This window comes from Myxocyprinus asiaticus, chromosome 20 (assembly GCF_019703515.2).
Source record: "Myxocyprinus asiaticus isolate MX2 ecotype Aquarium Trade chromosome 20, UBuf_Myxa_2, whole genome shotgun sequence".
NCBI classification, from domain to species: Eukaryota; Metazoa; Chordata; class Actinopteri; order Cypriniformes; family Catostomidae; genus Myxocyprinus; species Myxocyprinus asiaticus.
This window is the reverse complement of record NC_059363.1, coordinates 9,451,374-9,479,269: the sequence shown is the minus strand read 5'-3', so window position 1 is coordinate 9,479,269 and position 27,896 is coordinate 9,451,374. Positions and strand designations below refer to the sequence as shown.

Sequence of the window (27,896 nt, the reverse complement as noted above, 5' to 3'; positions counted from 1 at the left end):
TTGTGCAAAGGATGCATAAGTTGTTCATTTATGCAGATATTATGAAGGCAAACAAAGCCACTCATATATTCTGTCTAAATCCTTTATTTTTGTTTTGAGTGCCCCTAAAATGCAGGGGGAAAAGAAGCATTGTGAGCGATTTGCACGCAAATACATTCCATTTAAAAATCAAGTAGAGATGGTGCTTAAGTATTTACACAGGAAGAACAAAAAATCTACTTGACAATTGCACTGGCAATTTGTAATACATTTGTGGAACTCTGCTGGAATAAAAACCACTTTGACTGCATAACACATGACAGGTCAAACGTTTTGATCTTAAACATTGCAGAACATAATTCTCATTGAAACAGGAGTACTTCTGGAGGGAAAAAAAATACGTCAATTTCTACCACTGATAAACAAAAATGAAAAAACCATTTTATCAACATCGTAAAAGCCAGCAATGACAATAGCCAATACATAATGAGGCGGTATTGCACAATGCAGCTGTTGAGATTTTGAGCACCTATTTCAGTAATTCATGTAACAATGACAGTAAAATCAATTGGCAACTGATCAATAACATCTGTAAATGTTTCGATGTCATTTCTGATAGCTCCTTTTCTTCCTACAAGCTTGATTTACCCAATTGTATGGCACCAGTGCCTTCAACTAATATTTCAACTCAATGTCCTTATAATACTAACATAGTTCACCTACAAAAAGAAACAAAACAAAGTGTGTGAAATAAGCAATGCTCTATTATTCTCACTCATGCACCCGCAAACACGCGCACACCACTTACACAACTGCTACAAAAAAAAAAAAAAAAAAAAAAAAAGATAAAGAACATGGGAAAACTGTGCCTTTCATATCCAAACATTCCATCCAACTTCCTTCCTTCGAAATGTCATATACACTGTAGTGGATGGAATAGGAATGGTTGAAATGATAAGCATGGGAGAAAAACAGAGGTTTGAAATGTCATTGGTTTTGTACAAATTTTTCATGTTTGTGCTCCTCGGACTTCATCTAAAACAGGCTTTTCACCTGCTATTCTGTGGCAGCAGCCGGGGCCTCTGAGCTTTCCGTAGCAGCTGCTGGTTCTTGAGGTGCAGCCTCTGCTTGCTTCTCCTCAGTGACCTCATTGGATGTTTTTTTCTCATTGTTTTCAGTTGGTTCCTCAGCTTTGGGTTCCTTGGTTGGAGCCTCCGTCTTGGCTTCTTCACTGGAGGCCTCAGGTTTGGCTTCCTCAGCTTCAGCATCTTTTTTCTGTTCACCATTCTCCACAACTGCTGTTGCTGCCGCCGCCGCCTCTCCCCCTTCAGCTTCTTTTTTGGCGCTCTTCTTAAATGAAAAGCCACTAAGTTTAAATGGCTTCTTGAAGGAGAAGCGCTTCTTCTGTTTGGCGGGCTCATCGTTCGCCGTGGCAGAGCCGATTTCGTCCGATTTGGTTGAGTCCTCGCCATTTGCAACAGCGGAACTCTCCCCATTACCCTCTGAAGCGGTCTTCTCAGCACCTCCATTTTCAGCTTTTCCTTCCTCTGCCTTCAAATCTTCATCAGTGGAGTGCTTCCCATTGGCCTGCACATCTTCTGTGGCTGCATCTGCGTTTGGAGAGGCATTCCCATTGGTATTTGTATGACCATTCTCCTGTGTGAATAAGAAAAATATTTAATACAATTGTACCGCATTCTCCAACAAAAACTGTTATTCATTCAAAAATACAGTTTTCATTAATCTTGCATATATTTGCAACCTACAAAATATAAAAAAAATAAAGCTCATGTAACATTGTATGGAGTCTATAGGTTCGCCACGTGGGTGAAGTCCACGGCGCACTTTTTTTGCAGGCTGGCGCTGTTGCCATCTGAATGAAAGCTTTGCAAGATGGACGAGTAGATCCAAACAGCAGAGGCAGGCCTACGGGACAGGCAAGGCAGGCAATTGCCTAGGGCCCCCAAGCTGGGAAAGGGCCCCCCCGTGGGCAGCAATTACAGTAGTTCACAGCAACAACACTTGAAACCAGTGATTGGCAATGCTTAGTAGACTGACATGTTCGAAACCCCCCCCCCAAGGGGGCCCCCATACCTTTAGCTACGATCAAATTCAAGTAAGAGAGAGATGCAGGCATCATGAAGAGGATGTCCGATGTACTAATCTGGGAGTCAGAAGAGGAAAAAAGAAAGAGGAAAAGAAGAAGCATGACAGTGCTGACTAGTACAGAATCTGTAATTTTTACTGAATCATCCCTTCTCACAAAAAGATTGCCAAGGGTCGCTCAAGTCGTAATTTTAGGAAAAGATAGATAGCAGATTCATTTAGTTCATATTATATATTCATTTTTCTTTATTTTCTTGTTTTATATACACAGTGTAGGCATTGGTTGATCATGGGTACACTGAGATCTGCCTTTGAGACTAAAATTAAAGGAAAATAAATTCAATAATGATCTGGATCATTTCATGTTCTCTGCTTTTTCTATTCACTGAAGCCTTAATACCTGTTCTCCTTATTTTTATGCTAATCTCCAGCTTTGATATTTCACAACTGTTTTATGATAGAAATGTTACAGTGAGAGTAACTGCTTAATTTACATCAGGAGTATGTATCAGGGCCCCCAGAGTCAACCAGCATTGGTTGATCCAACCGAGATTATCGTATTGAGTACACAAGGAACGTCGCTGATCCTGCGAGGCCACTTCTCATATTAAATCCGTGAATGGCGTTTCGTGGCTTATTGGTGCTCTTATCGTACCAACAAGATGCAGTAAAGGCGTGGTTGTTTTACCGAAATTGCTTTGCAGGACGGAAAGCTTGACAAAGCTACTGATGCTTTCATTTAGCTTAGTTAAAATAATAAGATTGCAATCGCCGAAAATCGATGGGATCATAAAGAGGCAATATGTGATTTCAAAAAACTTGCCATTCAGACGCATTGACTAACTACATTTGATGGGTTATTGTACTCAGCGTTTGGGCTGAAAAACGCCATTTACACTAAACGAGACCCATTTAATCTCGGTGTAGTGTTTCGTTACACACTTATCAATATATAGACAACAATAACGCCAAAGTGCTGATTTTCAGTGGAAAGTGCTTGAGTTCCTTTGTTGATCAGCGCATTGTTCAACTGTGGCGACTTGGGTTTTTGGGGGTACCGCACACCCCCTCAAAACATCACGCGTCTGCACAGTCAAATAAAATAATTAAAGAGAGTTATTACCTGCCCGTTTGATTTATTCGCTGCCTCGGCGGGTTTTTCGACGACAGTCTCGTCTTTTGCCCCGTTTTTAGAGATTTGCGCTCCCATGCTTTCACGCGCAACAAAGAATCACAGCAGATCAAATGAATGAACAAAGAGCGCGAGCTTCTCTCTCAAGAGCGTCTCTTTTCAAATAAGACCGCGGAAAACAGACAACGAGAGGAAAGCAGTGACAAACTGACAAAAAAAATTATGAATGTAGCGCCCTTTCAAATAAAATAATTTTATGGGGGTAAAGAGATGGAGATAATGAAATTGTTCTCTTTTGATAATGAGATGCTGGATACAACGCCCAAATACACGTGACGTCACAGGAGGGCTGTGTGGGCCAATCAGGTGACGGTGTGAAGCAGGAGGGTGGGGGTTGGGGGGAAGAAGGGCGCACAACCAGCAACTGGTGATTCAGTACCAATGAATGCAGTCAAAAGGTTTTCTTTTTCTTTTCTTTTTTTAAAATCAGAAATATATTCTCTTTTGCTGTGCTTTAAAAAAAAAAAAAAAAACTGAACCTAAGACTTTCAATTTTCCCCGATCTTAGTGAAGACATGCAGGAGACACAACCCCTGAACCTAAGACTTTCAGTTTCCCCCAATCTTAGTGAAGATATGCAGGAGACACAATAGATTTAAATGGCTGAGTATTCATTTGGCCACTTTATCATATTGATGCACTAAATAGGCCAACACATAGATTTGTGAGCATTTCATCCCCTGGATCCTCTCCATCCATGGATTACACTTTTCCCATATAAACAACCAGTGGCACATTGCTTGCATGATGAATTCATTCTGAGGAATCCTGGTGACCTAGACTCAAGTCACAGTTTATTGTCAGCCCAGACGGAGCTGTTTTGAATTCACTGAAATAGTCTAAAGCCTGCTTTCACATCAACATACTAACTCACGTCACCATGGCAACTGCTGGCATAAGCAACATCACAGCAGATTGCTCTTAAAGAATGATGATGGTGTAAATGTGCAATGGTGAAATATTTGTTTACGTCTGAATGAGCGAATGTGTGAGTGAATCTGGTTGACTAATCCAGGAAGGAGTGAGGGAAGATTAAGGTTGCGGACTACAAGCTGACAGAAATGTTTTTAGCAAAAATTATCTATACCCAAACTGCTTTGTACAGATTTAAGGAACACCCTTAAAAAAAGCCCTTAAAAAAATGCTTGCTCAAGTTCCTTGTACCATGGCAATGGTTTGGACTGCTTTTTAATGAAGTTCCTTTTAGTACCATGGAAATACCATGATAGGCCATGACCATTCAGTACCATGGTATCTATCAAAATACACACACATGGGATCATCATCTGATACTATCATTGTCATGTCACCACATCACTTTATATATATATATATATATATATATATAATGGTCTATACACATGAACATTAGAGAGAAATAAATATCAAATGTGATAATATGTAAACATATAGATACAACCATTCTTATCATACTTTAAAGAACATCTCAATCGAATATCTATATTTTAGTTATTCACAACTGTGTCCCCTTCCCTCACCCCTGGTTTACCGATTAATGGCAAGCGCAAGAGAAACTGCATGTTCTTTCTTATTGTCATTTGAGATTGTATCTTTGAATAGGTACTGTATCTAGAAGGTGGTATTTTTTATTTAATTTAAATTTGTATTACTATTATTATTTATTCATTATTTTTATATGGTCATTATCATTGTACTTAATATTTGTATGTATTATATATTTTATATTTCTTATTTTTATTTATTTTCTGTCTGTTTGTCTTGTTGCAAATACATATATTGCAGTGACATATACAGTATCTCTCTCTCTCTCTCTCTCTCTCTCTCTCTCTCTCTCTCTCTCTCTCTCTCTCTATATATATATATATATATATATATACACACACACACTGGCAGCCAAAAGTTTGGAATAATGTACAGATTTTGCTCTTATGGAAAGAAATTGGTACTTTTATTCACCAAAGTGGCATTCAACTGATCACAATGTATAGTCAGGACATTAATAATGTGAACAATTAATATTACAATTTGAAATAAATATTCAGAACTTCTTAAACTACTTCAAAATATCCTCCATGTGCAGCAATGATAGCTTTGCAGATCCTTGGCATTCTAGCTGTCAGTTTGTCCAGATACTCAGGTGACATTTCACCCCACACTTCCTGTAGCACTTACCATAGATGTGTTTGTCTTGTCGGGCACTTCTCACACACCTTACAGTCTAGCTGATCCCACAAAAGCTTAATGGGGTTAAGATCCATAACACTCTTTTCCAATTATCTGTTGTCCAATGTCTGTGTTTCTTTGCCTACTCTAAACTTTTCTTTTTTGTTTTTCTGTTTCAAAACTGACTTTTTCTTTGCAAATCTTCCCATAAGTCCTGCACCCCTGAGACTTCTCTTTACTGTTGTACATGAAACTGGTATTGAGTGGGTAGAATTCAATGAAGCTGTCAGCTGAGGACATGTGAGGTGTCTATTTCTCAAACTAGAGACTCTGATTTACTTATCCTCTTGTTTAGTTGAACATCTGGCCTTCCACATCTCTTTCTGTCCTTGTTAGAGTCAGTTGTCCTTTGTCTTTGAAGACTGTAGTGTACACCTTTGTATGAAATCTTCAGTTTTTGGGCAATTTCAAGCATTGTATGCCTTCATTCCTCAAAACAATGATTGACTGACGAGTTTCTAGAGAAAGCTGTTTCTTTTTTGCCATATTTGACCTAATTTTGACCTTAAGACATGCAAAAACAAACACAAAGACAATGTTAAGCTTTATTTACAAAACCAAATAGCTTTTAACTGTGTTTGATATAATGGCAAGTGATTTTCTAGTACCAAATTAGCAATTTAGCATGATTACTCAAGGATAAGGTGTTGGAGTGATGGCTGCTGGAAATGGGTCCTGTCTAGATTTGATCAAAAATGACTTTTTTCAAATAGTGATGGTGCTGTTTTTTACATCAGTAATGTCCTGACTATACTTTGTGAATGCCACTTTTGGTGAATTAAAGTACCAATTTCCTTCCGAAACAGCAAAATCTGCACATTATTCCAAACTTTTGGCTGCCAGTGTACACGTGTGCGTGTGCGTGTGTGTGTGCGTGTGTGTGTTTATATATATATATATATATATATATATATATATATATATATATATATATATTAGTACGGTGCAAAAGTTTTAGGCACTTGTGGAAAATGTTGCATAGTGAGGATGTCTTCAAAAATGTCATAAATAGGTTTCATTTATCAATTAACATCATACAAAGTCCAGTAAACATAAAAACAAAAGCTAAATCAACATTAATTGTGACCACATTTGCCTTCAAAACAGCACTAATTCTCCTAGCTATACCTGGACATAGTTGTTCTTGGTTGCTGGCAGATAGGATGTTCAAAGTTTCTTGGAGTATTCGCCACAGTTCTTCTATCTGTTTAAACTGTCTCAATTGCTTCTGTCTCTTTATGTAATCTCAGACTGACACAATGTTCAGTGGGGGGCTTTGTGGGGGCCATGCCATCTGTTGCAGGGCTCACTGTTCTTCTGTTCTATTCTATTTGCAAAAGGGATGTTTGGGAGTGTAAAATGTATATTTACTATTTACACACTAAAGCTGAAGATATAAATAACCATCTTAAGACAAAAATTTTGTGAAACATCTTATGTGCCTAAAATTTTGCAGAGTATATATATATACAGGTGCATCTCAATAAATTAGAATGTCATGGAAAAGTTCATTTATTTCAGTAATTCAACTCAGATTGTGAAACTCGTGTATTAAATAAATTCAATGCACACAGACTGAAGTAGTTTAAGTCTTTGGTTCTTTTAATTGTGATGATTTTGGCTCACATTTAACAAAAACCCACCAATTCACTATCTCAAAAAATTAGAATATTTTGACATGCCAATCAGCTAATCAACTCAAAACACCTGAAAAGGTTTCCTGAGCCTTCAAAATGGTCTCTCAGTTTGGTTCACTAGGCTACACAATCTGCTGATCTGACAGTTGTCCAGAAGACAATCATTGACACCTTTCACAAGGAGGGTAAGCCACAAACATTCATTGCCAAAGAAGCTGGATGTTCACAGAGTGCTGTATCCAAGCATGTTAACAGAAAGTTGAGTGGAAGGAAAAAGTGTTGAAGAAAAAGATGCACAACCAACCAAGAGAACCGCAGCCTTATGATTGTCCAGCAAAATCGATTCAAGAATTTGGGTGAACTTCACAAGGAATGGACTGAGACTGGGGTCAAGGCATCAAGAGCCACCACACACAGACATGTCAAGGAATTGGGCTACAGTTGTCGTATTCCTCTTGTTAAGCCACTCCTGAACCACAGACAACATCAGAGTCGTCTTACCTGGGCTAAGGAGAAGAAGAACTGGACTGTTGCCCAGTGGTCCAAAGTCCTCTTTTCAGATGAGAGCAAGTTTTGTATTTCATTTGGAAACCAAGGTCCTAGAGTCTGGAGGAAGGGTGGAGAAGCTCATAGCCCAAGTTGCTTGACGTCCAGTGTTAAGTTTCCACAGTCTGTGATGATTTGGGGTGCAATGTCATCTGCTGGTGTTGGTCCATTGTGTTTTTTGAAAACCAAAGTCACTGCACCCATTTACCAAGAAATTTTAGAGCACTTAATGCTTCCTTCTGCTGACCAGCTTTTTAAAGATGCTGATTTCATTTTCCAGCAGGATTTGGCACCTGCCCACACTGCCAAAAGCACCAAAAGTTGGTTAAATGACCATGGTGTTGGTGTGCTTGACTGGCCAGCAAACTCGCCAGACCTGAACCCCATAGAGAATCTATGGGGTATTGTCAAGAGGAAAATGAGAAACAAGAGACCAAAAAAGGCAGATGAGCTGAAGGCCACTGTCAAAGAAACCTGGGCTTCCATACCACCTCAGCAGTGCCACAAACTGATCACCTCCATGCCATGCCGAATTGAGGCAGTAATTAAAGCAAAAGGAGCCCCTACCAAGTATTGAGTACATATACAGTAAATGAACATACTTTCCAGAAGGCCAACAATTCACTAAAAATGTTTTTTTAATTGGTCTTATGATGTATTCTAATTTTTTGAGATAGTGAATTGGTGGGTTTTTGTTAAATGTGAGCCAAAATCATCACAATTAAAAGAACCAAAGACTTAAACTACTTCAGTCTGTGTACATTGAATTTATTTAATACACAAGTTTCACAATTTGAGTTGAATTACTGAAATAAATGCACTTTTCCACAACATTCTAATTTATTGAGATGCACCTATATATATATATATATACATAGACATACAGAATATGTGTGTATGAATGTATATTATTCTCAGGAGTGTCTAAGCAGGTGAGCCCAAGACATGTAGCCTATTGATGAGGTGGGAAATCTAGTTTTGGACACAGATCGCATTCTCATTTTGTTGGTGTTATATGTTCTCGACGATTTCTAAGAGATTGTCTGAGAAACAGAACCAGACAGAGCTTGTTTTTGTAACTACATGCCCACGCTGTATAGCACGAGCAAGACAGGACCATCGAGGAGGCAAACTATGCACACGCACGCGGGCGTCTTCTGCGCACTCTGATTGGCCAAACGTCCTGTCAATCACATCATCGGTCCCTCAGAGAATCCGCCTCAGCAACGCCATCATCTGTTACACTCGGCGACAGGAGCAGACTGAACAGTTAGGGCCAGTGTTGTTATCTTCATAATTCACGGAGATTGTGTTTATAGAATAAAAGCTGTCTGCAAATGACCTATTTTCGATTCTCTTTTTTTGGTGAATTACGAAAGCCTTCAGACGACCCCTCTCTTGGTAAGCGTTTTATTGATGGTCTGGCGTTTTTGATTCACTTGGTGCAACCGATTTGTATCCAGTCGCTGTTCTGCTTTATGGAAATGATGGGAGAGGGTGCATTCGTTTATCAGCCGCATGATATTCTACGTTGTTTAACATCGGGAGGGAATGCATTCTGTATAGAAAGGATGCGTGATGATTTTGCTCCGAAGCGCTTGTCTCTGGCAGCAGGGATTGATGCGCAGCAGAAAAAAAGACTTATGTACACAATTGAATGGAAGAATAAGGCCTCTGTTACTGGACAGTAGGCATATTATAATAGTATGAAATCATTAAAGACTCTTTATCAGGGTATAGAATCTCAAGAGACAAAGATGTACCAAAGATGGGTTTTTTATTAAATATAATTTTTGTGTAATCAAATTTTTTGGCAGGTTGCTTTATGTCTATAAATGTATATGCAGTGGATGTAGGCCTAGACTAGTAGCCTTCATACAGTTCCTAAAGAATAAAATCTTCATTCTTGAATGATGATACCTGAATGAAATGTGACTATTACTCACTACTCTATGTCATGTATCCTAAATGGTTTGAGGAAATATTTATGTGCTGATTACTATAATATCTACAGTATATAAAGTTAAATATACTAGAGTACAGTACAAAATGTTCAGAGATAGAGCAAATGGTACAATAAGGTTGCATTTGTTAACATTAATAAAATACACTGGTTAACATCAGTGAACAATAAATGTATTAGTATATGTGGAAATTAGCTAATATTAACCTAAGTGCTATATGTGCTTTAACACTTATTAATCTAGGTTGATGTTCGTTTCAACGTAAACTAATACAGTTGTAACATTAAAAGTTGAATATGTTCGTCAATGCACTAGTTAATGCAATATGACCAAACATAAACTAACAATGAACAATATTTAGAAATTAACATGAACCAAGATTAATTCAAATGCTGTAAATATTATTGTTCATTGTTAGTTCATGATGCTTAATGTTAACTAATAAAACCTTATTGTAAAGTGTAGCCGGAAAAACAGTAGTTTTGTGAATAGATTTGCGATAATGGCTGTGGCTGAGACACTTGTTTTTCTTGTACAACAAAAACATGAATGCCCTTTTCTACTTTTTTCATGCACAATAAAAAGTGAAGTTTATATAAGAGCTTAAACATTCTTCAACACAATGTGCTAAAGTTTAGCAGAAGTTATTTGCACATAAATTGATGTGTTTGGCTTTTCGTTGTTTTGCCCACTCAGGCAAAGGAGCAAATCACAGATGTTTTCACCCCGTCTTTAATTGAATGGAATGCGAATACTCCATTGTGGTAGCCCAGTGCTTGCCTTGGTATGTTTATTGAATATATGTTTTCATTTACTTTCTGCATGTGTTGCATTTCAATCCTTCAGCCTAAACTATGTAGTCACAATCAGAGTAAAACAGACCGCATTTATTACATGTAACTGCTGTTAATCTTCATTTTCTACGTAACAGAACACTGAAATGGCAATTTGAAATATCAGTCATCACTGATTATCCAACTCATTTAAAATAAGATCACAAAGAATCACAAATATAGATTCAATTAATTCACATTCAGTTGTTTTATCTGTAAGTACAGAGTCTGTTTTGTTATGTCCATGCTGAATGATTTATTGGCTTTATTATTGATTTATGTCCCTTTTAAACTCAATCTCATGCCATACCAGATGTGTATGACTTTCTTTCTTCTGCTGAACTCAAATGAATATTTTTAGAAGAATATCTCAGCTCTGTTGGTCCTCACAATGCAAGCAAGTGAATGGTGACCAGAACTCAGAAGGTCAGAAAAGGACATAAAGGCAGCATAAAAGTAATCCTTAAGACTCCAGTGGTTAAATCTATATCTTCTTAAGCAATGTGATAGGTGTGGGTGAGAAACAGATCAATATTTAAGTCCTTTTTACTGTAAATCTACACTTTTATTTTCACTTCCTCATTCTGGTGTGGAAGTGACTTTCACTTTCACATTCAGCCACCTACTGGTTGGGGCTAGTCAAAGGTGGAGATTTATTTCATTTCTGGACCTTCTGAGTTCTGGTCACCATTTGTATTGTATGGACCTACAGAGCTGAAATATTATTCTTAAAATCTTCATTTGTGTTCAGCAGAAGTAAGAAAGTCATACATATGGCATGAGGGTAAGTGATGAGAGAATTTTCATTTTTGGTGAACAATTCCTTTAATCTCCTCATCTTAATTGTTTTTAATGTCTCCATTTTTTTTGTAAAGAACAATGCAGTTATTAAGTCATTAAGTAACTATGCCCTTACAAATAAATTCCTTTATTTCCTCTATTAAACACAAAGAAGATAGATAATGGGCTGTGTGCAATGTAAGGACAAAGAGGCAACCAAACTCACGGACGACAGAGAAACTAGTGTCTCGCAGCACACAGGATATCGCTATGGGGCCGACCCGACGCCTCAGCACTACCCGAGCTTTGGAGTCACCACCATACCAAACTACAACAACTTCCATGCACCTGTCAGTCAAGGAGTGGCCGTGTTTGGTGGAGTGAACTCTTCTTCACACTCCGGAACGCTACGATCTCGGGGTGGAACAGGTAAAACAAACGAGGAACTTTTCTGTTCTGGAATTGAAACAGATATTGGAATCTTCATTTTTTAAATAGAAAACAACTGACTGTCGAAAACTGGCCTGATTGTTAAAGTCAACATGAAATCAAATCCTATTTACTTTATACACGTTTCTGGTCTTATTGTGCATGATCCATCAATGTATGTTATTTTAAAGAAAAAAAATGCCTCAATTCTAGTATGTAACACCCACTCTTCACAATCTAACCAATTCACGATGTATAAAATAGACCAGTCCTGGACTACGTATTTTTGTGTGACTTGAAAATACATCACATAACAGAAAAAGGGTTACAAATGACATTTTGTGCTGACTTTGAGTATGCATGTAAAAATAACCTAACAAAAATTTTCCATCATCCTTGTTAAAATATCCCAACAATTTCCACCTAGTAAGACACATGTTTAGACATTGTTATATTTCTTTAAAACTGTGTATTGTATCAGCTTTTATCAATAAGCTAATGCTATTTGTCCTCTCCTTTGCAGGAGTAACACTCTTTGTAGCACTTTATGATTATGAAGCAAGGTCAGAGGATGATCTCAGTTTCAGGAAAGGGGAGAAGTTCCAGATTCTCAATAGCACGTGAGTTTATAGAAAACAATTTAAAAGACCATGGGACAACAGTGTCTGAAAAGCCAAAAGGATCTAATTTTAGTGAAATAATTAGGATGAAAATGAAGACAAACAGTCTGAGATATTGTCTGAAAGATTGTGATTAGTCAGAGGTTTAACTAGAAAGTTACAGTATCTTTTAATGTATCTGTACAGAATGTTTTTGCAGATTTTAAATGGTATTTTATGAACAATATGGTACAGTTAGTTTCCTTAAAAAATCACAAGAAGTATGCACCTCCCTAAAAAACGAATACAAGTTCACAACTTGAAAAATAAAACTCAGAAATAGGCAGCAATGTCGGCACACTGTTGCTACCAAACAAACTTTTATTCTCACCATACGTTTCAAGCTTAATGCACTTTATCAATAATTGATGATGAAATGGATGAAGTGCATGTAGCACAAAATGTCATATGTGCAGTATGGTGAGGATAAAAGTTTGTTTGGGAGCATTTGTGTGCCAACGTTGTTGCATTTTTAACAGTTTGTTTTCTTATCTATAATTCAAATTGGTCCTATTGTAAATGTATTCACTGTTTATTTGTTCTCTCCCACCTATTACTGTATTTCAGTGAAGGGGACTGGTGGGAGGCCCGCTCTCTCACTACAGGTGGCACAGGATACATACCCAGTAATTATGTGGCTCCAGTAGACTCCATACAAGCAGAAGAGTAAGTTCCATTTTGTGCTAAAATATTCAAGCGTGATACATAAATAGGACGACTGCCCAAAAGAACAATAACTGCTTTTTGCATTACTCTAAATAGTATTTTCATTGGAAAAGCACTATAACATAACTTTGTCATGTGGTCATAGTGTTAACCAAACGCTGTTTATCCCTTTGTAGTTGGTATTTCGGTAAACTTGGCCGTAAAGATGCAGAAAGGCAGCTGCTGTCAAATGGAAATCCAAGAGGCACGTTCCTTATAAGGGAGAGTGAGACCACGAAAGGTAAACAGCATTTCCACAAACCCATATAGAATTACTTGAAATGATAAGACAGGTCTAAATTTATCAGTCTTTGTTCCGTAAGTTTGCAAACACATCTAGAATAGCATGGTGGTATTTTTACATGTACAACATTTACATGTGTTCTTCTGATATGTAAACTTCTAGTATGTTTCTTCTAGGAGCATACTCATTGTCCATTCAGGATTGGGATGAAACTAAAGGCGATCATGTGAAGCACTACAAGATTCGCAAGTTGGACAACGGAGGATATTACATCACCACTAGAGCTCAATTTGAAACTCTGCAACAGCTTGTGCACCATTATTCTGGTAAATCAACAAATTCAAATTCACCACCTTCAACACAGTTACCTTCAGACTTGCCTGCTGTGATTTACTGGGGATCCTTAAAGGAATAGTTCACCCCAAAATCAAAATTCTCTCATCATTTACTCACCCTCATGCCATCCCAGATGTGAATGACATTCTTTCTGCTGCAGAACACAAACAAAGATTTGTAGAAGAATATCTCAGCTCTGTTGGTTCTTTCAATGCAAGTGAATGGTGGCCTGAACTTTGACGGTCCAAATATCACATAAAGGCATCATAAAAGTAATCCATACGACTCCAGTGGTTAAATGTCTTCTGAAGTGATCCAATCCATTTTGGGTGAGAACAGACCAAAATGTAATTCTTTTTTCACTATAATTCTTGACAGCAGTCTCCTTGGCGATTGAAGCTCGATTACACTTCCTATAGTGCCATCTTACGCTATGCGCATGCGTCAAGCACTAGGAAGTGTAATCGAGCTTGAAATCATGATCATTCCTAGAGACTGCAATGGCTGCAATGGGTGAACTATTCCTTTAAGTCCAGACAATCCACTGACTAGTCAATTATGAAAATATGTAGATTTGCACATCCCTAGCTTGTAATATCTTAATCAAATCGAACCATTATCAATGTAATCATAATCAATGTTTACATCCTCGAGACCTGACCCATTATTTTTTTTTTTTTTTTATCTTTCTGCATTCAGCCAGGGCTGCTGGACTTTGTTGTCGTTTAATAGTCCCATGTCATAAAGGCATGCCCCGCCTTGCTGATCTGTCCGTCAAAACCAAAGATGTATGGGAGATCCCACGGGAGTCACTTCAGCTCATCAAACGATTGGGGAATGGACAGTTTGGAGAAGTCTGGATGGGTAAGTGATTAGCTTAACCAAATTCCCAATAAAAGTATATTTGTGTATCTCATGTTATTCCAGGGGTATAATCTAGGCCTGTCTTGAAGGCAAGAGATCATTTCCTCTTGTCAAATATGTTTGCGAGAAAGCCAGGTTTCCGGGCAAGATTAATGTGTGGTTTCTTTCAAGGGCTGGGTGACTCACTAACTATGAAATCCCGTCTCTGAATGGCAGGCACTTGGAATGGCAATACTAAAGTGGCAGTGAAGACCTTGAAACCAGGCACAATGTCCCCAGAGTCATTCCTGGAGGAGGCTCAGATAATGAAGAAACTGAGGCATGACAAGCTAGTGCAGCTGTATGCGGTCGTCTCTGAAGAGCCCATCTATATTGTCACAGAATATATGAGCAAAGGTAGGAATGGGTCCTGTCAATTTAAACCTATATGAATTGATGTTGTAAGTTATGCAATTTAACCAATAAACAACATATTTTCTGCTGAACTACTCTAACGAATCAAACAAAAATTCACCTTTAATGCGATGAAGTCACAAATGATGGAAAAAGTCTGATGATATCAAGTGACTGTAGAATGACATACAATAACAAAGTTGTGGGTTTAAGATACAGTAAAGAGCAACAGTAACATCAGTCACATATTGGTTCACATGTGTATCAATGGTCTTTCAGGAAGCTTGCTAGATTTCCTAAAGGATGGTGAAGGACGTGGTCTTAAATTGCCAAATTTAGTGGACATGGCTGCTCAGGTAAAATGTTTTATTGTCCTGTGCTCTCACATAATCATTAAAGGTAACTTAAAAGCACTTACCTGAGCACAGGACATTTTTCATTATTTGTGTATTCTCTTTTAGGTTGCTGCAGGCATGGCTTACATCGAAAGGATGAACTACATCCACAGAGATCTGCGGTCGGCCAACATACTTGTTGATGACAGCTTAGTGTGCAAGATTGCAGATTTCGGACTGGCCAGGCTAATAGAAGACAATGAATACACAGCACGACAAGGTGAGGGTTACATTCCCAAATCAAGATGATGGGAGAAAAATTAAGAACTGTGCTTATAGAATGTTATTTTATCATCAGAACATCAAAAGACTTAGTTAAGCTGATTGATATAAAATAGTTTCTGATTCACAGTTGTTGAGCTGTACATTGTGCAGAGCTAAAGTGTAACTTCTCGTAGTAACCACTAGGTGTCTAATTGCTTTTTGGTTGAAGATGTGATTGATATGACATGGTCCAAATAGGTCATGTAACATTTGGTCTATTGGTTATACAGTTGTGCCCAAAAGTTTGCATACCCTAGCAGAAATTGCGAAATTTTGGCATTGATTTTGAAAATATGACTGATCATGCAAAAATGATCATGTCTTTTATTTAAGGATAGTGATCATATGAAGCCATTTATTATCACATAGTTGTTTGGCTCCTTTTTAAATCATAATGATAACAGAAATCACCCAAATGGCCCTGATCAAAAGTTTACATACCCTTGAATGTTTGGCCTTGTTACAGACACACAAGGTGACACATACAGGTTTAAATGGCAATTAAAGGTTAATTTCCCACACCTGTGGCTTTTTAAATTGCAATTAGTGTCTGTGTATAAATAGTCAATGAGTTTGTTAGCTCTCACGTGGATGCACTGAGCAGGCTAGATACTGAGCCATGGGGAGCAGAAAAGAACTGTCAAAAAACCGCGTAACAAGGTAAATGGAACTTTATAAAGATGGAAAAGGATATAAAAAGATATCCAAAGCCTTGAAAATGCCAGTCAGTACTGTTCAATCACTTATTAAGAAGTGGAAAATTCAGGGATCTCTTGATACCAAGCCAAGGTCAGGTAGACCAAGAAAGATTTCAGCCACAACTGCCAGAAGAATTGTTCGGGATACAAAGAAAAACCCACAGGTAACCTCAGGAGAGATACAGGCTGCTCTGGAAAAAGACAGTGTGGTTGTTTCAAGGAGCACAATACGACGATACTTGAACCCAAATGAGCTGCATGGTCGAGTTGCCAGAAAGAAGCCTTTACTGCACCAATGCCACAAAAAAGCCCGGTTACAATATGCCCGACAACACCTTGACATGCCTCACAGCTTCTGGCACACTGTAATTTGGAGTGATGAGATCAAAATAGAGCTTTATGGTCACAACCATAAGCACTATGTTTGGAGAGGGGTCAACAAGGCCTATAGTGAAGCATGGTGGTGGCTCACTGATGTTTTGGGGGTGTGTGAGCTCTAAAGGCACGGGGAATCTTGTGAAAATTGATGGCAAGGTGAATGCAGCATGTTATCCGAAAATACTGGCAGACAATTTGCATTCTTCTGCACGAAAGCTGCTGGACTTTCCAGCACGACAGTGACCCTAAGCACAAGACCAAGTTGACCCTCCAGTTGTTACAGTAGAAAAAGGTGAAGGTTCTGGAGTGGCCATCACAGTCTCCTGACCTTAATATCATCGAGCCACTCTGGGGAGATCTCAAACGTGCGGTTCATGCAAGACGACCAAAGACTTTGCATGACCTGGAGGCATTTTGCCAAGACGAATGGGCAGCTATACCTCCTGCAAGAATTTGGGGCCTCATAGACAACTATTACAAAAGACTAAACACTGTCATTGATGCTAAAGGGGGCAATACACAGTATTAAGAACTAAGGATATGAAGACTTTTGAACAGGGGTCATTCATTTTTTTCTTTGTTGCCATGTTTTGTTTTATGATTGTGCCATTCTGTTATAACCTACAGTTGAATATGAATCCCATAAGAAATAAAAGAAATGTGTTTTGCCTGCTCACTCATGTTTTCTTTAAAAATGGTACATATATTACCAATTCTCCAAGGGTATGCAAACTTTTGAGCACAACTGTATTTCTTTACTAATGTTTGCTTGTTTCCTTACATGCTACACTATTAAATCTGTAATTTTCCTGGGAACATTGCCCAATTCACAAGCAGACCCATTTTCAAGATCAGATCCATAAATCCTGTGTTCCGTTGCAGGTGCCAAGTTCCCAATCAAGTGGACTGCTCCAGAGGCAGCACTCTATGGAAGGTTTACTATTAAATCAGACGTGTGGTCATTTGGAATACTACTCACAGAGCTGGTAACCAAAGGACGTGTGCCCTATCCAGGTGAGATTTGATGGTGGAAGGGAATTAAAGACCGTGAGCTTAGATGAGTATGGCTGTGTTCACACAGCAGTAGAATACCATTGTCAGTCCTGTTTGGAGAGCCAACTATGGTTCTGTTTATGCACATTTCAGGTATGAATGACATTGGCAACTGAATTCTATAAACAAAGTGACTCACAACTACTCTATGTAGTTTATGACTTTCAGGACTCTCAATTGAATTTTGAGAGTAAGTGTATTAAAAATACACTTGTGTGATCCGACTTTGCGGTGTTATTGAAGTCGCCAACTTTAGCCACTTTTATGTCAATGGGCTGAACAGCTCAGAGCACGGTGAGTAACTGTACCAGTAGCATTTTTTATTAGAACACGGTTCGGTACAGTACTATTACAAACCATTTTATTCACTTACAATGAATGTGAATGTGGGCCAATTTTCTGATTCAAAAAATATAGCCACAAGACATAAACAATGTGTGTGTTAACATGATTTTAGTGTGATAAAATCGCATAAAAACCATTTCTGTGTAAAGTTATAGCCAGTTTTACAACTTCGTTGCCATGACGATGCAATGTCAACAAACCCTAAAATGACTGTAAAAATTACAATTTAAACAACTTTACAGCTCAAATAATACATGAGTTTTAGCAGATTAATTAATGTAAGTGCTTTTATAAAATTAGAAGCTTCACATTTCTGCCTTTAAACCCTCCAAAAATTTGCCCCATTCACTTCCATTGTAAGTGCCTCACTGTAACATCGATTTTGCTTTTTTTAAAGAAAAGGAGGGACGAGGCGTAATTAAGTTTTTTGGCAATCAACATTATGCCACAAAAGCTGTCGATTGAGCTGAACTTGTATTGAACCTGGAATATTCCTTTAACAATTCAAGTTGGAATGGAAATTCCATGAACTCAATACAATAAGTTCAGCAAACTCAAAAATATTAATGATTGTTTAGTTCAATAAACTAATATGTTTTAAGTACAACTGTCCATAATTATCAATATTCTTGAAAATAATATAAAATGATATTCTTTAATAAGCAGATCTACATTTCTACATAAGATCATGTGTTGGTACCACATAGTTGGTCCAACTTAATAGGTGGTGTAACAAGCACTTCAAACTTCAAACACAACTTTTTATAGCAAAACATAATTAAAAACACACATAGAGCTAAAACATCTATTAAATCAAAACAGATTATTTACATGTCCTCATAAGTCGGCACACTTTGACCAAATATAGGTTAATTTTTCTTCATTAGAAAGTTCAATCAACTTTTTAAATTGAGTTTATCTTACAAAATTTAAGTTGGATTTTTTACAGCACAGTTAGCAAACCCTACTCTGGAAAGAGAACTGTGATGTTGAAATGGCTTTAGTGATGTGGTGACTCACAATTGCTCACTTGCTCAGTCAATCCATACAAATCTTGATTTGGAAGCACCACAATGAGCTGGGATTGGTACTCAACAATGGTAATTGTTCGGCCAGATGGTGAAAAAGCAGCTTTTGATATTTACTTGAGTCACACACTGCCTCTGTGGTTATAGCCATTATTTGTGCCTATCACGAGAATGAAAAATGGGACTGACTTAAGTTGCAGTTGTACGGGGGGGCCTGGGTAGCTCAGCGAGTATTGATGCAGACTACCACCCCTGGAGTCGCAAGTTCGATTCCAGGGCGTGCTGAGTGACTCCAGCCAGGTCTCCTAAGCAACCAACATTGGCCCGGTTGCTAGGGAGGGTAGAGTCACATGGGGTAACCTCCTCGTGGTCGCTATAATATGTGGTTCTCGCTCTCATTGGGGAGCGTGGTGAGTTGTGCATGAATGCCGCAGAGAATAGTGTGGGTCTCCACACCCACTACGTCTCCACGGTAACGCAGTCAACAAGCCACGTGATAAGATGCGTGGATTGACGGTCTCAGACGCGGAGGCAACTGAGATTCGTCCTCCACCACCCGGATTGAGGCAAGTCACTACACCACCACGAGGACTTAGAGCGCAATGGGAATTGGGCATTCCAAATTGGAGAGAAAAAAAAAAGAAAAAAAGTTACAGTTGTACGAACAGGACAATTTGACAGTCACACTTGTTAGTGAATATGGTTGTCAATCCCAAAAACTATGATTGTGTGAATGTAGCCTCTATTAATTATAACTTAATATTATTATTTACAATTTATTTTATCCACTCTCGGCATGCTTTCTCAGTTAAAGACCATATGCTTTCTTGCTGTCTCTCAGGGATGAATAACCGAGAAGTGTTGGAGCAAGTGGAGCGTGGTTACAGGATGCCCTGCCCCCAGGACTGCCCTAGCTCCCTGCACGAGCTCATGCTCCAATGCTGGAAGAGGGACCCTGAGGAGCGGCCCACCTTTGAGTATCTGCAAGCCTTCTTGGAGGATTACTTCACTGCCACTGAACCACAGTACCAACCAGGGGACAACCTCTAAACATAGCGCTCTAGAATAAAGAATGCCACAACAGACTGCCCTCGAAAAGACTGATTGAATGAGCGTTTGATGATAAAAGCTTCCAGATTTCGTGCCATCTCGTCCCAGTCTCTGACACAATCCATCTTCCATCGAAAAAGGACTGCAATCGCATTATATCTGTCAGTAAAGCCAAATAGTGTTTTTGGGAAGAGAAATCGATCATGATTAATGATAAGAACGGCTTGTTTGTATTTAGTGTAAATATATAGTGTGTTAAGTTACCCCTTGTATTTGGCTCATTTTATGACTTTTTATAATGCTGTTTTACGTTCTTATCCAGGCCAAGAAAGAATCGACGCTATGAGGAAAGCATGATTACGGCAACATCAAACGTTTTAATAATTACAATGATTCTGGAAATCATTCCTAGACACTTCCAGTAGGATGTTGACCAGCCTCTTTTAAATATTCAAGGAATTCTGTCAATTGTACAGAATAGTAAAATAACTGTATGCGTGAAAACACTCCCTCTTAGCAGTGCATAGATAGCATTTCTGACACATTATTGTGACTTTTTCACGAAAGGTACTGTAATGATGTCTGCACTGGTTTTAGTGAGTTTGCTGGGCCCAATTATTTGCACCTGCTTTTAGCAAGCGCTCAGTGTCTCTAATTTGTTTTCCTGCTTCTTAGAATTAGTGTATTTTTTTATTTAATCTCTTTGGATTAAATATAGAGCAATGTATCAGAATAGTATGAGACCAAGAGGGCATTATGCTTGACCATACTTGCATCTTTCCTGCAAATGAGATAAAATGAACTGCTAACATAATTACTGTTGTGAGAGAAAAATAAAAACAAGTCCATTAAATGTATCTCACAATATCATGCATTTTGAAATAACACAACTAAATATGTAGAGAAAAAGTACGAAGTGGTAGAATTCCAGTCAAGATAACTCATTGCTGGTCTGCCTTGTTTTTTGCCCCTCATTTTGTCCGTCATGATAAAATGAAATGTCTGATGACATTGACATTATTGGCTCTTTCTTTTTCTTTTTCTTTTTCTTTTTCTTTTTTTTTTTTTTACACATTTAGGGTGACCAACCACCCTATTAACATACTTCGTGTAACAATATGATAATTGATATACATTATTAATATATGGTATAATTTAATATTTGGCATTACACATAAAGCAAATTATGTAATGACACGTTCTTTTTGAAACAATATTAGCATGGTCAATAGACAGTTAAACCAATGGTGACTGATCGTATTCCATGAGCAGATTCGTACAATAAAGTGGTGGTTTCAATCAATGTTTTGTATAGAATAAGGGGTTCCATGGAACACTGTTTTTATCTGGGCCTATAACTTAAATTATGTGCTGCATTGTTGTTATACTTCAACCTCATAATTTTCACATTTATTTTTGTACCATCCATATTTGGATTAATTCATAAATATTGTGTTTATTTAACTGCTTTGTTTCCTTTATGCATAAACATTTTTACAATAAAGCATCATATTTAAATTCATTTCTTTTAACTTTACATTTTTTCACCTGACATCAAATTATGAATTAATACTCTACCTTTTTTGTTCACTCTTTTATGAGCAATAGCAGGATTGCTCAATAGAATGAGGATTTTTTTTTTAAAGAATGTTCCGGAGTGTAATACAAGTAAGCTCAATCAACAGCAAAATTGTGGCATAATGTTGATTACAACCAAAATAATTTCAACTCGCCCCTCGTTTACTATGAAAATGGGCAACGTGGGACATTTGTGAAAAGTGTACTTTTCCTGGCACTCTCAATGATGATCTAAATGCCATATAACCTGACATTATACCTTTATAGAAATATTAGGATGTCTCCTACCTTAGTCGCAATCTAAAAATTAAGAAATATTAATACTAGGAAAAGGAACCTTTGAACACCCTCTTTTAACCAAATCCCAGGCGGAACTGGTAAAGTGAGGCATTGCATTTTTGTTCCTCTTAAATAAGCTAGAGAGGGGCCTGTACTTGCATATAGTTTAAATTGTAGGAATTTATTTAGTTTGCACCCTAGGTTTAGATAAAGATTAAAATATCCCCTTGTTAAATGAACTTAAGTTGTTTAGTCTCCTTAAAAGATCCATTAAGATTAACTATTTGCAATGTTTTTTTAATATTAGGTGAAAACGTTTTGCAAACACTGGAAACACTTTACCCATATTTACCCTATTTAAAAGCAGTTACTTTTTAAAGTGACTTACAATGGAAGTGAATGTGGCCAGTCCATAAATGCTGAAATACACACTTTCAACAGTAAAGCCACAGGATGTGAACATATAAGTGTTAACATGATTTAGTGTGATAAAATAATTACTAACGTTATCTGTGTAAAGTTACAGGTGCATCTCAATAAATTAGAATGTCGTGGAAAAGTTCATTTATTTCAGTAATTCAACTCAAATTGTGAAACTCATGTATTAAATAAATACAATGCACACAGACTGAAGTAGTTTAAGTCTTTGGTCCTTTTAATTGTGATGATTTTGGCTCACATTTAACAAAAACCCACCAATTCACTATCTCAAAAAATTAGAATATGGTGACATGCCGATCAGCTAATCAACTCAAAATACCTGCAAAGATTTCCTGAGCCTTCAAAATGGTCTCTCAGTTTGGTTCACTAGGCTACACAGTCATGGGGAAGACTGCAGATCTGACAGTTGTCCAGAAGACAATCATTGACACCCTTCACAAGGAGGGTAAGCCACAAACATTCATTGCCAAAGAAGCTGGCTGTTCACAGAGTGCTGTATCCAAGCATGTTAACAGAAAGTTGAGTGGAAGGAAAAAGTGTGGAAGAAAAAGATGCACAACCAACCGAGAGAACCGCAGCCTTATGAGGATTGTCAAGCAAAATCGATTCAAGAATTTGGGTGAACTTCACAAGGAATGGACTGAGGCTGGGGTCAAGGCATCAAGAGCCACCACACACAGACGTGTCAAGGAATTTGGCTACAGTTGTCGTATTCCTCTTGTTAAGCCACTCCTGAACCACAGACAATGTCAGAGGCGTCTTACCTGGGCTAAGGAGAAGAAGAACTGGACTGTTGCCCAGTGGTCCAAAGTCCTCTTTTCAGATGAGAGCAAGTTTTGTATTTCATTTGGAAACCAAGGTCCTAGAGTCTGGAGGAAGGGTGGAGAAGCTCATAGCCCAAGTTGCTTGAAGTCCAGTGTTAAATTTCCACAGTCTGTGATGATTTGGGGTGCAATGTCATCTGCTGGTGTTGGTCCACTGTGTTTTTTGAAAACCAAAGTCACTGCACCCGTTTACCAAGAAATTTTGGAGCACTTCATGCTTCCTTCTGCTGACCAGCTTTTTAAAGATGCTGATTTCATTTTCCAGCAGGATTTGGCACCTGCCCACACTGCCAAAAGCACCAAAAGTTGGTTAAATGACCATGGTGTTGGTGTGCTTGACTGGCCAGCAAACTCACCAGACCTGAACCCCATAGAGAATCTGTGGGGTATTGTCAAGAGGAAAATGAGAAACAAGAGACCAAAAAATGCAGATGAGCTGAAGGCCACTGTCAAAGAAACCTGGGCTTCCATACCACCTCAGCAGTGCCACAAACTGATCACCTCCATGCCACGCCGAATTGAGGCAGTAATTAAAGCAAAAGGAGCCCCTACCAAGTATTGAGTACATATGCAGCAAATGAACATACTTTCCAGAAGGCCAACAATTCACTAAAAATGTTTTTTTTTTATTGGTCTTATGATGTATTCTAATTTTTTGAGATAGTGAATTGGTGGGTTTTTGTTAAATGTGAGCCAAAATCATCACAATTAAAAGAACCAAAGACTTAAACTACTTCAGTCTGTGTACATTGAATTTATTTAATACACGAGTTTCACAATTTGAGTTGAATTACTGAAATAAATGCACTTTTCCACAACATTCTAATTTATTGAGATGCACCTGTATATCCAATATTACAACTTGATGACATGACAACGAAACCAATCCCAGTTTTGGATGTAACTTTTACTTAGTTTACCGTAATTAAAATTTTTGCTTATTTTTATTTATTTATTTATTTATTTATTTTAATAAAAGAGAGACCAGTTGAAATGATTTTTTGTGTAAAAACAACATAATGTCACAAATGCTATTAACTGAGCTAAACTTGTATTGAACCCTGAAAATTCCTTTAACAGTTTTAGGTTTTAGATTTTAGGTCTTAAAAAAATATGTCCACACTATTTTAATCAGTTAAATAAGACAGCTAGTAACTAGATTTTTCCATAAACAGCTGTACAAGCTGGACTACTCCTGTATATTTAAATGGCAGATACAGTATCTACACACAAGGCCACGTCATCCATAGGCCTTCCTTCTGCCGCAATGCACTTCTGTAATGCCCTGCATATCCAGAAGAGGGCCACTGCATTCCAGGCAAAACATGATATTCCATGCCACATTGATATCCACATCTCAAATCTCTGCTCAGCTAGTTTGCTCCCTTGTTCTAAATAGGTGAGGAGCTTCTATGTATATTTCAAATCTGTTCCATGAAATCACAGATGAAACTAATCCACTGAGATCTGGAAAAAAAAAGGTGCTAATTGGAAGCATGATTGACTTTTAAATAGAGTGTAAAAGATCCCTATAAGGCATTAATTTGTGCTGTCTGTCATGACAAACTTTTTCACTGGAATTGATGATCAGAGAGTAAATAATCGACCACAAATGATGCAATGTCGCTGATGATACATGCATAAAATTAATTATACTATTATATATGAAACACCAAAAAACTGTTATATTATAGGATGTCAACACATAATCATGTCTCTTCTATTGCTACCAGTACAGGCCTCTAACAGATCACACCCCCTATAGCCTTAAAAGGCAAGAGAGTGCAGATGGTGAAGAGTAAACTGTCTAAGAATAAACGAGGCTTGCAAAGGATAAGGTTACCTTGAAGCTCCCCGGAACTTTTCCCAGCCCATACCCATGTGAGGGAGAAATAACATTGGCTAAAATACCAGCACCTATTTGCCTTCTCCCCTGCCTGAACTCCCCTGTTTACATCCCATTCTCCCCCAGCCATGCTCACCAATCCGGCACTTTGAAGACCTTCATCCCACATTTTCTCATGATTTTGTTAGGATTCACCTGTGGATTGCATGGGGACAACAAAAAGGAATATCATTTCCTGAGTGTGATTTAACATCAACTGGGTGAAAGTCCAAATAAGATTACACAAGCAAAATCAAAGGACAATCGGAACTGAAAACAGAACTACACAATGGCTCAGGCAACTAAAGGTATTGCAGGTTTTTATGCATGATCTCCTCTATTTGATTGACAGACATGGAGCTTATGGATTCAAAAAGACTGAATCTCACAATAAAGGTTCTTGTGGTTTAGTGTGATACTATTCATGACTGAATTAACAGTCGTATACCAAAATATGTTTTTGTGACTAAATGTACTATAATCAAATTAGAAAAGTACATTTTTTACTCCTATCATGTATGTAAGTACTTTTTTTAATGAAAATTAACCTCTGTTTAAAGTGTAAATACAGGTGAAATGGACCACTTAAGTGTATTAATTGTGTATTATTCCATTACATCAGCATTAAGTTCATCCTAAGGATGGAGTGATACTGATTTGGCCATTTGGATCATATTTTAAAAATAACTCCAATGACAAATTATCAGAAAGTGTCCCACTTTACCTATATTCGCCCTATATACTGTATAGTTTGATTATGTTTATCTACTCATAATGCATTGATGATTTTATTAAGAGGTCTCAGTGTTAAGATTTGGCAGGACTGTTAATGTCACATTTTGGTCAATCTACTGTAGCTGCAAACAGGGTCATATTGCTAAGACAAGTACAGCGCAACATCAGAGAAATATTGATTTGTTTATTTTATTTTATTTTTTTGACTGAATATTGGTTTCTTTGATAACTGTTTACTGTTCATTGAACTCAGCACATTAAACAGCAGGAAGAAAATAACACAAGATGGACATACAGTTTATTCTGGCCAGCAGTGTGAAGTCAGATTTCGAGGCATGCAGTTAATGTACGAGAGCAGCTGCAGAAATGTCAGTGCATGGCATCATGACACAGTATTTATATAGAAAGGAAAAAATGGATACAAAAATAAACAGCACATATAGAAAGTATTTTAGATACAAGTCATGATTTGTTTAGTAAAAATATGGGCAAAACCAAATGACAAGTTGGAGTTTGCATCAAATCAGGCACTGTATATTGCAGTGATGTGTGACAATATGGCTGTTTAATTATGGTGTCAATTTGTAGGTCAACCTGAAAGGCTAATTTGCCTTGAGCTCCCTTAGGAATTTCGAGTTTTTAAAATGGCGGTTTTCAATTTAGAAGTAAAATAAAGACTGTGGTTATCATTACTTGAAGAGGCTTTTCCATTTTGTTCTACAACAGAAATTACCAGCCTGGTCTCATGAAATACACGTGAACATGACAACATTTTTGCAATTGAAAATGTACATGCTGTATCACGATAGAGTGCAGGTTTCCAGAGAAATGTCCAGCTTTGGACGCCAAAAAAATGGCGCTGTATTCAGACACAGATTTAAGGTGAATTTTAGATACTTTAGAAAAAGAAAAAAACTACTTAAAGGTGCACTGAACAATTCCTGAGAAACACTGTTGATATTCGAACTCAGTTCCCAAAACAAACAGACCCCTCCCTTCAGTGCTCCTTTGGAAGCTCCGCCCCCCAAATTCATGCAGCTGAAAACCTTCGCCGATGTTGACGCAGCTCCTAGCCCTCGACTTATCATAATCCTTCTTTTTTAGTTTATATTCATCTGACCTTTTTCTCTTGGTCTGTTTCTAAGCCATTTGAGTTTAGAAAGTTCGCATCAGCCAGATTTGCCATCGCTCTTCTAATGAATTCCCCTCTCACTCTGCCCCCACCCCCCATCCTGTGCACACGCAAGAACCACCCCCTGTTGCTGATTGGCTGGAGTAGTGTTGTGTGGATCGATCCGATCCACTTTGTTTTTGTCGCATTTACAGAGCCAGGGCTGTGTACAAATACTAGATTTTTTTTTTCAGCCCACCCACAGAACAGACAGCTAGCAGATTTTGAGGAGATATTTGCAGAATTGGACAAAAAGTGTATTGGATTAGAATTACTGAGTGAAACTTTAACCTAAAACTTTTGCCTGAACCTTACCAATAGTGTTTTAAAATATAAACGAGACGTTTGAAAAAAGACATCCTTACCAAATCAACACCTAAACTTAACCATTAGTGTTTTAAAATATATATATGATTATTAAATAATTACATTTGGTCCCCCACCCCAGTCCTGAATATGTGGTTACATCCTTGAACCAGGTTGGAAATTACAAACAGTCATAACTCAAATGTCAATTTTGAAACTGTTGGACAGTGAAACTGTTACCACAATTGAAAAAATGACATGTTGACATATAGCAACTCTGTACTACAATAGTGTTCAAATATATTTTCTTATTCGGATTTTTAATTTTTTTTTTTTTAAATAGTGGCTTCAGTTATATTCTTGCATTTACAGATGCATATTTTAAAGTGCTTACCATAATATAATTGCATTTATGAATGAATAACACAATTATGCTTTGTATTTCTTCTTTTAAGACAATAATGAACATGGCAATGTTTTATGGAAAGGGCAAAAAGAGTGCACATTTCGTTTTTCCAACTGAAAGCAGTAAGGATGAGATAGGTTTTAATGACATAGAAATTCGACACTATTGAAGAACGCATGATAATGATT

General features: G+C 37.7%; 3 protein-coding genes across 4 annotated transcripts in view; 2 read left to right on the top strand and 1 right to left on the bottom strand.

Moving 5' to 3' along the window:
* Positions 1-74: 74 nt before the first annotated feature.
* Positions 75-3,517, bottom strand: LOC127411027 (myristoylated alanine-rich C-kinase substrate-like). The gene is made up of 2 exons (XM_051646338.1): positions 3,209-3,517; positions 75-1,635 (listed from the first exon to the last, which is right to left on the bottom strand). The coding sequence occupies exons 1-2, from the start codon at positions 3,293-3,295 to the stop codon at positions 1,036-1,038; spliced, it is 687 nt and encodes a 228-aa protein (XP_051502298.1). The 5' UTR covers positions 3,296-3,517; the 3' UTR covers positions 75-1,035.
* A 5,402-nt stretch (positions 3,518-8,919) lies between these two features.
* Positions 8,920-21,605, top strand: fyna (FYN proto-oncogene, Src family tyrosine kinase a). 2 transcript variants are annotated; one of them, XM_051646333.1, is made up of 13 exons: positions 8,920-9,066; positions 10,326-10,413; positions 11,418-11,671; positions 12,195-12,291; positions 12,898-12,996; positions 13,173-13,276; positions 13,456-13,605; positions 14,315-14,479; positions 14,696-14,875; positions 15,152-15,228; positions 15,334-15,487; positions 17,490-17,621; positions 19,875-21,605. In XM_051646333.1, exons 3-13 carry the CDS (start codon positions 11,425-11,427, stop codon positions 20,081-20,083), a joined length of 1,614 nt encoding a protein of 537 aa, XP_051502293.1. In that variant the 5' UTR covers positions 8,920-9,066; positions 10,326-10,413; positions 11,418-11,424; the 3' UTR covers positions 20,084-21,605. The 2 variants fall into 2 exon arrangements, with proteins under 2 accessions (XP_051502293.1, XP_051502292.1); XM_051646332.1 differs by having other exon boundaries at positions 11,415-11,671.
* Positions 21,606-25,078: 3,473 nt separating this feature from the next.
* LOC127410792 (titin-like) overlaps positions 25,079-27,896 on the top strand; it is a 72,937-nt gene continuing 70,119 nt past the window's right edge. The window contains exon 1 of the mRNA XM_051645998.1: positions 25,079-25,398. Within this exon, the coding sequence (XP_051501958.1) occupies positions 25,380-25,398 (19 nt within the window). The 5' untranslated portion in view covers positions 25,079-25,379. The remainder of the gene's footprint in view (positions 25,399-27,896) is intronic.

What these genes read in the sequence shown, in the direction of transcription:
- fyna (XM_051646333.1), top strand. Translation starts at nt 11,425, where the DNA reads ATGGGCTGTGTGCAATGTAAGGACAAAGAGGCAACCAAACTCACGGAC. An exon ending in GCTTGTGCACCATTATTCTG is followed by an intron (nt 13,606 to 14,314) that starts GTAAATCAACAA and finishes TTCTGCATTCAG; the next exon opens with CCAGGGCTGCTGGACTTTGT. An exon ending in TGAATACACAGCACGACAAG is followed by an intron (nt 15,488 to 17,489) that starts GTGAGGGTTACA and finishes GTTCCGTTGCAG; the next exon opens with GTGCCAAGTTCCCAATCAAG.
- LOC127411027 (XM_051646338.1), bottom strand. Translation starts at nt 3,295, where the DNA reads ATGGGAGCGCAAATCTCTAAAAACGGGGCAAAAGACGAGACTGTCGTC. An exon ending in CGAATAAATCAAACGGGCAG is followed by an intron (nt 1,636 to 3,208) that starts GTAATAACTCTC and finishes TTATTCACACAG; the next exon opens with GAGAATGGTCATACAAATAC.